This window comes from Rhea pennata, chromosome 3 (assembly GCF_028389875.1).
Source record: "Rhea pennata isolate bPtePen1 chromosome 3, bPtePen1.pri, whole genome shotgun sequence".
NCBI classification, from domain to species: domain Eukaryota; kingdom Metazoa; phylum Chordata; class Aves; order Rheiformes; family Rheidae; genus Rhea; species Rhea pennata.
In genome coordinates this window covers 109,323,598-109,337,348 of record NC_084665.1, presented here as the reverse complement: position 1 = coordinate 109,337,348, position 13,751 = coordinate 109,323,598, and the positions used below count along the sequence as shown (strand labels likewise).

The 13,751-nt window shown below is 35.5% G+C and overlaps 1 protein-coding gene across 4 annotated transcripts in view; it reads left to right on the top strand.

Annotated features, from left to right (window-relative positions):
• The window catches only part of PXDN (peroxidasin), an 84,937-nt gene that overhangs the window by 55,716 nt on the left and 15,470 nt on the right, over positions 1–13,751 (top strand). For all 4 annotated transcript variants that reach the window (XM_062572986.1, XM_062572985.1, XM_062572988.1 and 1 more), the window contains 5 exons: positions 2,164–2,272; positions 2,710–2,867; positions 6,665–8,168; positions 9,010–9,144; positions 13,074–13,282. In XM_062572986.1, coding sequence (XP_062428970.1) covers positions 2,164–2,272; positions 2,710–2,867; positions 6,665–8,168; positions 9,010–9,144; positions 13,074–13,282 — 2,115 coding nt within the window. The remainder of the gene's footprint in view (positions 1–2,163; positions 2,273–2,709; positions 2,868–6,664; positions 8,169–9,009; positions 9,145–13,073; positions 13,283–13,751) is intronic.

Sequence of the window (13,751 nt, the reverse complement as noted above, 5' to 3'; positions counted from 1 at the left end):
TCTCAGTGAGAAGGTTTCATCTCCATTTATAAAATCTGCAAATGTAAGGGAAGTCCATAAAATCTGAGCTAATCATGGTTACCCTGGAGATGCACAGAAGGAAACAGTTCTTTCTTTTTTCTTTAGGGGAAAAAAAAATTAATTAGATCCCAAAACAATAAGGGCTCTGAAAAATGAAATGTTGAAATCAACTGTAATCCCAATGAAACAAGTTTTATTCATTTAGTGCAGATGTCAACTGCTCTTTCTCATCTGCGAAAATTAGCAAACTACAAGGTTCTGTGATTGCTGAAGTACAGTCTGCTGTATTTAATTGAAATCTGTTTATTTTTTGTAAACTCCAACATCCATAAGCCTATAAAAGTGAAACTCCCCTTGATTTGTCTGCACTCAGTCTAAAACTGTAAATGATATTTCTTATTGAAACAAGTAGTATGTCTGATATTGTTCCTGTATTGTTGCTATGTAAATGAAGTTATCATGAGAGGCCAGAGATATCAAGCAAAGAGGACAAATGGATAGATTATAAATATTGACGTAGCCAGAAACATCTAAAAACCTTACTTGTGAACATTTCTTTTAAACAAAGTTCATGTTTTATTAACATAATATATTAAATATATTAAAATATATAAATAATATATTAAAATATTTAAATATATAACTATATATATATATATAGTTATAGTTATATATTAATTTATTAAAATCTTTCCTTAAGTGTTAAAAACGATTCACGGCACACAACTAAACAACTGAAATTATGAAGTAACTTGTAATTAGCGGGGACCACGGACTACTGCAGTTGTGCAGTGGAAAGGTCCCTCTGCTTTGGATGCTGAGAGTGCGTTGTGCCTGCGGCAGCCTGTCCCGGGGCAGCTGCAGCCTTACGGTACCAGGGACCGTTTCCTCTGACAGTAAATTTAATTGCCCAGGTCCAGACTCTCAAACTCCTACAGACACAGCCTAAGCTGCCAGTTAAGAGGAATAATAAGATATTGCTTAGAAAAGAAAAAAAATGTCATGGAAAAACTTGTAAACAACAGTTTTATGTCAGCTGCTTTTGTACAGCTGTTGATTTTATTCCAGTGTATTTGCTTTGGACTTTTTTCCTACTTTAGCCTTCTTCCTGTCTGACTTTTCCAATCTAAACAGTCTCTCTGGAAATTGTTAGCTGTTGCCTCTGGATCTAGTAGTTCCTGGTTTAGAGTAAAAAGAAGGTTATTAGCCTTAGATATGTTGTATAAACATCCAGCTGCAACTGAACACTTTATAAAAAGGCAGCTGAATGGGCCTGTGCATTAGAGAGTTACTAGTACTATGAAGAGGCATAAATAGCCTGTTAAGCTTGTGATTTTTAACCTAGTATTATAAAGCTAGAAAATATTAAAGTAGAAAAGAAAGTAGTGATCAAAATAAATAAAAGATTTATAGCTCTTTAAAATTAATGTGCATCTTTTGCTCAAGTAAACTAAGAATAGGAACAGTATTAATTAGATATTTAGGAGTATATAGTGTTTGGGTTTTTTTTGAATTATATTTCTATGTGTTTATTTTTTAAAAGATCTCTTCAATTTTTGTGATGTGTATATATATGTGTGTGTGTGTGTGCGCATCAGCGCGCTAAAAGGCAAAATTAAGTCTATAAATAAGTTGTTCTGATTGCAATGTCTTCTTGTTAACCCCATGAATTCCTACACTAATTTCAAGACTTCATTCAGTACTAACTGAAATGAGTAAGAATACATCCATTGATTTCAGTGGATGTAGATCAGGCTCTTGATTCCAACACTTGAAAGCTAATAACAAACTCCACCATGCAAACCCTTAATAATCATTTATTTTTTGCTCTAGTCATTTTTACTTGTAATTGTAGGACTAAATAGCATACATCTAAACCATCGTAGGCATTTTATCCTCACATCATTTTATTTTAGAATTATAAACAAGCTGGCTTCTTGACTAATATTAACAAGAGTCCATAATTTTGCTCTGATGTAATGTGTTTTGATAGAGTTCCAAAATGGTTATGAATTTTGTACTTGAAAAACAGGAGTTTATGTTGTGCAACTGAAATGAAGTCGTGTCTAGACTCTGTTTTATAGAAGTATCTTTTTGTGTGTGGTGATTTTTGCAATAATATATGAATTTCTGTTTCTGTAGTTCCTAATGTCAGTCGAAATGGAGATCCATTTGTACAAACATCAATTGTAGAAGCAATTGCCACTGTTGACAGAGCAATAAATTCAACACGAACGCATTTGTTTGACAGGTATCTCCTTTTTTAATTGCAAAATTAAAATTAATTTAGAGTATACTAAGGAAATGGAACAATTAATAAACAAGAAACTACTTTATTATTTAAATAACATTGTTATCATCTGGCTAGTTCTGGGAATACCAGCAGTTTAGCTTGTAAAGATTCCTATTCTTTAAGCACTAAGTAGTGGAGACAAAATTTTTGCCTGTCTAGATCTTTATTCATTGCTACAATTTTTCTGGGGAGACAACGTGTTTTAAAAAGCTAAATGTTTAATTCCATATTCTTTTATTAAATATATATATATATTATTTCTTTTTGCCTTCCATTTTGAGATGAGTAACCAAGGTATGTTCTAATCATGTCAAGTTGCAAATTTTTACACTATATTGTGTTGTTATTTTGTAATGCCTGTGTACACTTACTATTTTTTTCAAATTATCTATTAGTCGTCCTCGCTCTCCAAATGATTTGCTAGCCTTATTTCGATACCCAAGAGATCCATACACTGTTGAGCAAGCAAGAGCTGGGGAAATATTTGAAAGGACATTACAGCTTATTCAAGATCATGTACAGGACGGTCTAATGGTTGACCTGAATGGAACAAGTCAGTACACTCTCCTTATTTTTCTGTGTTGAAGTGTATTTGTCTTCCTAAGATTAATTTTCAGAGTATGGATCCTAACTGGAGAACCATTACATTGGAATCAGCAGAGTGTTTAACTCTGAAAAGCTTCACCAGATATATGGTTACATGATTCAATCCTTGATTTGCACATTGCTACACTGTGTTTTAACTCAATTTGTTTGACCTTTGATGACAGAGTATGTTTATTTTCCTTTATGTTGACATATTAGGGAAAAATTGATGTTCAGATTCTTCTACTGGTCTTGGATATTTGGTGTATCCAAAGTGCATAATATTTCCTGCCTGTTAACTGACCAGATATTAATTCAAAATTCATTAGAACTGCTATTTTTAGCAAAATGGGCCGTTATGTTATGTGTTAAAAAGAATCAGTATTTTGTTGCTATTTTTTTAAATAAAATATTTTATTGCCTGCATGTGTTACCAAAGAGAAAAGATGACATATCAAGAAAGTTTTGTGTACTTTACAAAACAAGGTTTCTGCATGTACTACAACAGTGTTCAAATAATTTTTTGCCACTCATGCTTTAAGTACACTTTCAAACTGATAGCTGTTTCCTTGAACTCTATTCTGATGAAATAAGAAATACATTTTTTCTGCTTTTTTATACATAACATAAAAATGTGAATTTCAATATTTCTGCCTTTTAGTTATTGAACTCCAAATTCAAATTTGTAAAGTCCAGCTGGAGAGTATACAATTAATGGGTGTAGATATGTGTGTGGATATGCTTGAGACATAGGATTAAAGCATTTGGAAATAATGACGGAGTTTTAGGAGAGCTTTTGAGACTTGAGACATAGCCAAAAGCTACACTGAAAATCTAGAGGAAATATTTTTACTTACTATATTTCTTTTGATGCTTATAATTGAGCATTTATTGTTCCTTCCGAAAACGTTAACTCTGACCCTGAACTAGGCGAGTGTTTGTAAGCCCAAAGACTGCAAGCTTTGGGGAGTACTGTAATATCTGCTAGTAAAAGAAGCTTCCTACTCATTATTAGAGCTAAGAAAATAATTTGTGATGAATAGTTTACTGCAAAAACGTATTCAAAATGCTTTGAAGGCTTGTGTTTTATAACAGTGACCAACTTTAATTTGGCTCTCTGATTAGTTGCATATGTGAGCATAATGAATGTAATACTCATGAAGTGCAGTGCAACAGCTATGTGACATCTAATGTGTAAGAATTGGTTAATTGCTTTTCACTAAAATTCATAATAGTAAAAGTAATCATTCCAAGGTTTTCCAAAAACTAGCATACATATATACAAAGGCAGCTTTTTGTGATACTGGAAATTCTGTTCACAATCGAAGCTTGCTTCTGAGATCTACAAAGTCCATAGAAAATTGACTTTTATGGAAACTAGAATAGTAAAATAAATCTGTTTTTATTTAAACAATCTAATGCTCTTTTTTTTTAATATTCGTACTTGTCCTTATTTGGTTATATTTCAAAATATAAAAGTGTTATTTACCACTTTTGCATTTGGAATTTTTGAGAAATTTGATAACTTTGTATTCAGATACTTTTTATGTAAAATCTGGGAATATCCCAAAGAAGGATGATGAAGCCAAATTCTTTTCGGTTATGCCAGACAGTATAGCAAGGGGAATGGCCATAAATTTCTGCTTGAGAGGTTCGTGTTGAATGTTAGGTAACACTTGCTCCCTGGGAAGCTATGCAGCACTGGAACAAATTATCTGGAAAGGCTGTGAAGGTTTTTGAGACTGCTAGACAAACATACAGCTCACATGTGTTTAGGTGAGAGATCCCTTTCAATCAGTATTTCTATGAGCCTGTGAACATCTTCCTTGCAGTTTGAAAAAATTTAGTTAATAGTATGTGAATTGAGTTAGCTGGGAATGCTTGGAGGCCAGCATTTTAGAAAGCAGAGCCAGAGCCAGAGCCTACAGTGCATGGGGTAATTGAGGTTCTGAGACTGACGTTTGTAACAACCTTCACTCTGATCAGAAAGCCATCAAATCTAATCTGTAGATGAGAGGTCCCATCCCACGTAAACTTTTTGTGAGCGGAGAAGCTGAGCCTTTTCTTTTGAATTGATAAAGAAGGCCATTCCATCCATAAGTTTCACAGCTGAGTTTTAATCACAGCTTCGTTTCAGAAGTGTGAGTGGAAACCAGGATAACCGCAGCAGACAAATGTAAAGACTACATGAATATCAATCATAAGAAGAGAATTTCATGGTAAATGAAGATCACCAGAAAGGGTGTTACAGACAAGGAGACATGTTTTCCTAAGTGTAGTTTTAGAAATTGCCCTAGTAATGAGCATATTCTTCTATAATATCAATAGTATCCCCAAAGAGTATATTGTGCCACATTACCCAGTGGCACTTACTGATTTTGCTCTCTGGTTTGGTCTTGTATTTCCTCGTCTGGGATATTCCATAAAATAATATGTGTATGTGTACAAGAACAGGTAAGTTTTGCACAAAGTAAGCAGTAGGTCTCTAGTATCTTTGCTTCCACTTGTAAACCATTTCGGAGCATATATTTGTCAGAAACTGAGTAAACACAGAACAGCATGGTGGAAGGAGCAGAGCATGGCTCTAGTCCCACCACTGAACACATACGGATGCTAAGCTGTTCTTTATCCTTTCCCAGCTGAGATAATGTGCTCAGCTCTGAGCAGTTCCAGTCCGGTTCAAGGTAAAGGCAGAGAGAGGGCTTCAGCTGGCTTGTTTGAAATTGCTGTGCAGCAGTGTATCTAGGGCATATTTATGTATTGAATATAGATAAGGCATGCCATAAATGACCTCAGGATTGAAAGAAGAATTTACTGCATCCACCTCTTGCACTACTGCATTCAGTTCATACTCTTGAGTAGTTAGGTAGGTTAGGTGGTCGAGGTGGGAACCCCATGAGCCTGTGTGAACAAAATATCGCTATACACTCACTCATTTCCATTTTTCCTTCTGCCTTCTACTGAATCCTTCCACATGCTATCATACCACTGCAGAGATCGTAAAACACATGCCCTCAGTTTGAAACTGTAAAAACACCACTCTAATGAGTTACTGTGTATATTATTGAATCCCTCTGAACTGAGAAAAAACTGCAAGAAAGTGCTAAGTATGTCCTTGTAGTAGAGGTGAATGGTATGAATCCAAGAGGAAAGCTATGCAGAGTGTTATACAAACATTAGTTTGCTTTAGAGTGGACTATCCTGAGTAATGTGTGAATTACTCCACACTGTTTGGCTTAGAGATGACTCCTAAATTGCCTATGCTGATTTTCTTTGACTTCTTTTGTTGATTCTTTTTTTCTTAGAATTCTGCAACTTTCACTGTAATAAAAACAGAACAGTAGTAAATTATCAAATCTCTAAAGTTTTGAAATACATATAAATTTTACTAAGATTTTTTTTAAATGCTTTTCTGACATGGAGAACATTTTCCAGTTCTTCTCAGTGAGAGATTATTATTTCTAAAAGTATTACTGCTTTCCTAGGTGATCAAATAGGAAATGAGCTCTTTTTGTGAACATTTTTTAAAAGTTCTACTGGAACTGGCATTTTACAGAACTGCCTTCTGACCTAAGAGTAGTAGGTTGTTTGTTCAAATAACCTAATGGTCTACGTATACATAGATTATTGTTCTTTTTAAACAGTAGTGATACTTAATCATATGGAAAATATAGTAAAATAATATTCACAGAAATTCATGATTTTGGGGAGCCATGAATCTAGTAAAATAAATCTTTGATTTTTTTTGTGTCTTTCTTGTTTCAGGCTATCACTATAATGACCTTGTATCCCCGCAGTACTTGAACCTGATAGCTAATCTATCCGGCTGTACAGCTCATCGGCGAGTGAACAATTGCTCAGATATGTGCTTTCACCAGAAGTACAGGACACACGATGGAACTTGCAACAACCTACAGCATCCCATGTGGGGTGCTTCTCTGACAGCCTTTGAACGTCTGTTAAAATCAGTCTACGAAAATGGATTTAATCTGCCTCGTGGAATTGAGCCCAGGAGACTCTCCAATGGATATGCACTCCCAATGCCTCGACTGGTTTCAACTACTCTGATTGGAACTGAAACGATAACTCCTGATGATCAGTATACTCACATGTTGATGCAGTGGGGTCAGTTTCTTGACCACGACCTTGACCTCACAGTTGCTGCACTAAGCGAAGCCAGATTTTCTGATGGTCAGCACTGCAGTTCAGTTTGCACAAATGATCCTCCATGCTTTTCAATCATGATACCGCCAAATGATCCTAGAGTTAGAAATGGTGCACGCTGTATGTTTTTTGTACGCTCCAGCCCAGTTTGTGGAAGTGGCATGACGTCTCTTCTGATGAATTCTGTGTACCCACGAGAACAAATCAACCAGCTAACTTCATATATTGATGCATCCAATGTGTATGGCAGTTCAGACCATGAAGCACTAGAAATCAGAGACCTGGCAAGTCAAAGAGGTCTTCTGAGACAGGGCATTGTGCAGAGATCTGGCAAGCCTCTTCTTCCATTTGCTACTGGTCCACCAACAGAGTGTATGAGAGATGAAAATGAGAGTCCAATTCCCTGCTTCTTAGCTGGTGATCAGCGTTCTAATGAACAGCTGGGTCTTACCAGTATCCACACATTGTGGTTTAGAGAACACAACAGAATTGCCACAGAGCTACTGAAACTCAATCCACATTGGGATGGTGACACAATATATCATGAAACACGCAAAATTGTTGGTGCAGAAATGCAACACATAACATTTAGCCACTGGCTACCTAAGATCTTTGGAGAGGTAGGCATGAAGATGCTTGGCGAATATAAAGGTTATGATCCCAGTGTTAATTCTGGCATAACTAATGAGTTTGCAACTGCCGCTTTTAGGTTTGGTCACACACTCATTAATCCTTTTCTGTATCGGCTGGATGAAAATTTTGAACCTATTCCACAAGGCCCTCTACCTCTTCATAAGGCATTCTTCTCTCCATTTCGGATTGTAAATGAAGGAGGCATTGATCCACTTCTAAGGGGATTGTTTGGTGTTGCTGGTAAGATGCGTGTCCCATCACAATTACTCAATACAGAACTAACAGAAAGACTCTTCTCAATGGCACGTACTGTGGCTTTAGATCTGGCAGCTATGAATATTCAGAGAGGCAGAGATCATGGAATTCCTCCCTACCATGATTTTAGAGTTTACTGTAATCTTTCGTCAGCTCAGACTTTTGAAGATCTGAAAAATGAAATTAAGAATCCTGAAATCAGGGAGAAACTTAGCAGGTGAGCCTAAGGTGAAGAAAAACAATTATCTACCTGTGCATGTTAAATTAGTAATTAAATGTCTTATCTAGAAGAAAATATTTGTTAAGAAAGGCATAAAGTCATTTTTCAAGAAATTTCCATTGGTATCAGAAAATAGATGCAGAAAATTCCTGTAGGCAGTTAATTTCTCCACTTCTAGATCTCTATGAACAATGTTAACACAGACTATATTCATGACAGTATTAGTTTGAAATATCTTTTTATAAATACTATTAAATATGAATATTACTTTAGTATAAAGATGTATTTAATGCCAATCTCCTGCAAGCATTTGCAATTTCAGTTTTATCTGTTGCATACACTGAATAAAAGTAGCAGGAATCTAGCTGAACTTGGTTCACTACATTTTTTGTGTGTGCGACTTTCACCACAAATAATCTGTCCTTCTTTAAAAGTATCAATGTTTGAAAATAAGTCTTCAGTTAACTGCCATCTCTAGGTAATCTATACAAAATCAAACGCAGAGAAGAGGTTCAGCTAGGGTGAAAGAAAAAGTGTACAGAGGAACAGGAAAGAAAAGGTATTGAAAAGGAAACATGTAAGGAATCGAAAAAGAGATACTGGAAGGAAGGGAATCATGAGGTAAACTTGTAGACCTCCTGTGGTGCTGCTTAGATATATAATCTACATTGCCGGGTTTCTTGCATATACTCCAAAGGTTATACACAAAAGATGTAGTAATATCACTGTCATTTATACTGTGCGTCGTTCAAATCTCTTGCACTTAGTTTTACCATATCCTCATTATTTTGTAAATATATATCATTTTAAACTAAATATTTGTGCTTTTTTCTTACAGGTTGTATGGTTCACCACTGAACATAGATCTATTTCCTGCTCTAATGGTAGAAGACTTAGTTCCAGGAAGCCGCCTGGGGCCAACTCTGATGTGTCTGTTAACCACACAGTTTAGGCGTATTAGGGATGGAGACAGGTAAACTGAAACACCATGGAAAACAGAAGTAATTTTAAATAGACGCTGCTTAATAACAGTTACAATGTCTTTGTCTCAAAAGCAAACCTAATTTTTCACTTTCATTCATGATTTTAATATAGCTTCATAGAATCATAGAATCAGTAAGGTTGGAAGGGACCTCTGGAGATCATCTAGTCCAACACTCCTGCTCAAGCAGGGTCACCTAGAGCATGGTAGACAGGGTTGCATCCAGGCGGACCTTGAATATCTCCAGAGAAGGAGACTCCAAAACCTCTCTGAGCAACCTGTGCCAGGGCTCTGTCACTCTCACAGGGAAGAAATTCCCCTCACGGTGAGGCGGAACTTCCTGTGCTTCAATTTCTGCCCATTGCCTCTTGTCTTGTCACATGGGACAACTGAAAAGAGTTTGTCCCCATCCCCTTGACACCCTCCCTTCAGGTACTTGTACACACTGATAAGATCCCCCCTCAGACTTCTCTTCCCCAGGCTGAAGAGGCCCAGCTCTCGCAGCCGTTCCTCATGGGGCAGATGCTCCAGCCCTCTGATCATTTTCGTAGCCCTACGCTGGACTCTCTCCAGTAGCTCCATGTCTCTAGAGTACTGGTTTAAAACTGTGTAGAAGGCTGTGATTAATTTATTTTTAAAATAGGTTACTTTTAATGGTGAATATATTGTGCTAAGCTCCGTAAGACACCAGTCAACACATGGTGATTAAGCATGGGACTGAGGGCTAGAAATTCACATGTTTTCTTTTACTATTTATTCAAGTCAGTTAACCACCTGCTCTACTCTTTTGAAAAGTGGATATTCCTCATTCACTTTCATTTGTATTTAATTTACAGTGGATAAAGCTTGAGGTGTGCAAGATTGGGTTGTTGGCCAGCTGTCTCTGGTGGCAGTATATTGGTCTTTCTGAGGGAGCTGGATAAAAGCTTCAAGGAAGTCTGCAAATTGGGTACCTATGGGCATGCTTCATTTTGCAATCATAAGTCACTTTAGAGAACCTGGTGAAAATAAGGTTAAAAAAGGAACTTCTGAGCACTTGAATAGGTGTCCTGAGTATCAGTTATCTCTCATCCAATAGTTAGTTATTTAACAATCAGGTATCTCCTATCAAACTAGTATGAAAAAGCCAAATCTCTTCAGAGAAATGTTACCCAATGAGACTGAATAGAGCAATAAAGTCTTGTTAATTTGGTTGTTTGGAAGCTCCTGCAATGAGTATAGTCTTTGATTCATCTTCATAAAAAGAAGAAATGTATGTCCTCACAGTACTCGGCCGGTGTCAGGCTGTTCTGACGTGCTGGGTAATCTTGTCAGTCAGTGACTTTGTTTCCTCATCCTATTTTTTACCTAGCAAAATTCCTTTTCAGATACGTGTCAGAATTCCTTCTTCATATAAAAAAAAGACAGAAGGCTCCAACTATATTCACCTATGACTATAAAATTTTCCATTCCAATCAATGAAAAATATTCAACCTAGCAAAATAAAGTTTTCGTGGATTTTGTCACTTGATGATTTTTGAAATTATAGATTTGCTTGTAGCAAATAGATCAGCTCTTGTAGCATTTGAAGTGGTGGCATAGCATGCCAATCTGGAGATTTTCAAAGTTTGCTTCAAGATGTATATCCAAGACATACATACCAAATCTACATGCTCATATAAAAAAAATGACCAAATTTTCTTGTCCAAGTAGGATTATTTCAACTCAGGCTGGATATTGCAGTTATGGAAAAAGCTGTCAAGGGTGTAGTTGGAGTACTGACATTTATTGTAGTTTAGTGGAAAGAAAAGTCAGGTGAAGAGTGATGAAGCATTTCACCTAGTGGACGTTTCTCCATGACTAGCAAAAAGAAACTAGAATGACTAGCTTCAATTTCTAAGTTACTTTTTTTACATGTGAAGTTAGGAGAGATTAATCCCTTCCAAATAAAAGACCGCATATACATAGTCACCTGAAGGGGAAAGAAAAGGTATTTAAAGAATTGAGATTTAAAGAATCTCTTTGAGATCTGTAGTTTACTTGGATTCTATGATATTCTTCCATTTTTTTCCTCCACTATAGAGACTAAATTATTTTACTGGCAAAAGATTTTATTGTGGTGGACTTTTCTACCATCTGTACTACTAAGCATGGGCTGGTAAAGCATTAATCTCTGTATATGACCCCAATACATATTTCTGCACAAATGGTCTGTGCACAAAAAGTGCATTAAAAGCAGAAAATGTGTGCAACCCATACATGCAAGTTATGAGTAACTTCTCATTCTCCATTTCCATAGTATCTGGAAAAAGAAAATGCTTATTGTTATTGTTACTGTCACAGCACCCAGAACTCCTTTGATTAATTTCAGCACTCTTCATTCAGAAGTCTGAAAATCAACATTTCCCTCATTTAACATAACTAAAGAGTAGAAAGACTGATGCTGATTAGTCCCATCCTAGTAAAAGAAAAATAGAGGATGAATTAGGCAATTAGATTTCATTCAGTTTATCTAATATTATTTACTTTACATAAGTTAAAACATTGCTATGTAAGATAGTATAAAAGCTTTTTTGTTTCCATAGTCAGTACTACAAATTAAGCTGTGAAACATAAAACTGTACAGTTCATCTGCTTTGAAGCAGAGGCAGTAAAAGGAGAAATATGAGTAGTAAGATGGTGACAACAAGTACCTACTTTTTTTTTTTTTTTTCTCTGAAACAGCGTTTAAGAGATATATGAAAACATTGAATATTTAGGAATGGGATTCTGCTGTCCAAAATATACAGATGTTTTGAAGCAACATGCCAGCAAATAGTAAAATATTATTAGACATAATGAAAGCAACTCTCACTTTGAAGAGCCTTTACAGTGGAGAGAGGATCAAAGCTGTCAACACCATGCAAAACAAATGTGCCTGTTCAGGGAAAATGAGTGATGTTTGAAGTGAGTCTTAACTTCCTGTGAAGATGGAAATACATAGTTAGAAGTTCCAAAATCTGTTTTTCTGGTCCCAGTGCTTGGGATTATGTATCTACTGTCCAATGTATGCATGAAAATGATGCAATAAGTAGATAAGATAAAATTTGTTGACTGTTCTTCTAGGCTTAGTATAAAATTATTAGTTTTTTTAATTAAGTTTAAAGAGCATCCTACTTACTTTTGGTTGAAATAGACCAAAACCTACTAGTTTTGCAATATAACTTTACATTTTTGTGAGATATAAACAATATTGTAATAAACAATTCCTCTAAATTAGAATAGCATAACATGTTTTCAGATCCTGATAGTCACTTAAAATGTTTTATTATACAAGGACTGGCTTGTTTTTTGAAGCAATGTATTATTTACATTTTCTTCTGATAACAGGCTTTTTGCCCTTTACATATGTAAAGTAAAAATAATACCACATTTCCTACTTGAATTGAAATTTACTGAGCATATATTAATGTCTATTGATTAATGTAGTTAGTGTAGATCTAAACAAAAAACATCTATAGTAAACCATCTCAGAAAACAATCTCAATTATCTGAATAATAAAATAGATGTAGACTAGCTATTCTCCTAATCTCCTCAGCAATTCTATCAGGAAACTAGGAAGGTTTTCTGAAAAAAGATTTGTATGGTAATTTAAGGCTTTACCTTAAAGCACTTTAAGGATGCAATTCAATTTCCTAAACTCAGCGGTCTCATGCCGAGTTTTAGATGTCTAGTTTTACATGTCCCAAGGTACCCAAGACATCCAAGTAGGGCCAGAAGAGGTGTCAAAGCATCTGTGGAAGACCCAGGCCCTTTTAGAGTGGCAGCTGGAGGCAGTGGGGGTATATATATATATATATATATATGTATATATATATATATATATATTTATATTTATGATATATATATATATATCACTAGCTAATCTGTCTAAGAGCTTGTCTTTTCTGTGAGATTACAGGTTATGGTATGAGAACCCGGGTGTGTTCACTCCAGCTCAGCTCACTCAGATCAAGCAGACTTCTCTTGCTAGAGTTTTGTGCGACAATGGTGACAACATAACCAGGGTACAACGTGATGTCTTTAAAGTGGCTGAATTCCCACATGGATATAGTAGCTGTGAAGATATTCCTAAACTGGACCTTAGGATGTGGCAAGATTGCTGTGAAGGTCTGTATACAGATAGATTTGGATATATTTATGTATGCTTTATTTTTCTATATTTATCTTACTTTGATAAGATATTTAACCATTTTTCAGTTTCTATTAAGATATTTTGCATGGTTACAAATTCAAATCTGGAGCATGGAACATTACTTTTTAACTTTCCAATAGAAGAAAAAGGATGAGGGCAATTCTCATTTACTAACTGTCTTCTTTGAGGAGTTGTCTGTTCATCCACCATTGTACCAAAGGTTGGATTCTGTATCATTGCTGATAAGCTGTGATGTTGAACCATGTCAACTTTTGAAATAACCAGTTTATCTTCATTTATTGCATTGCAAAGCTGTAACAGAGAGGTAAAAAAATGTCCCTTATTTTATTAATAAGTTCCATAATCGTTGTTTAATTATAGATCATGCCATATTTTATATTAAATAGACATATTCTAAACATAGTATAGATCTGAGCACTGAGA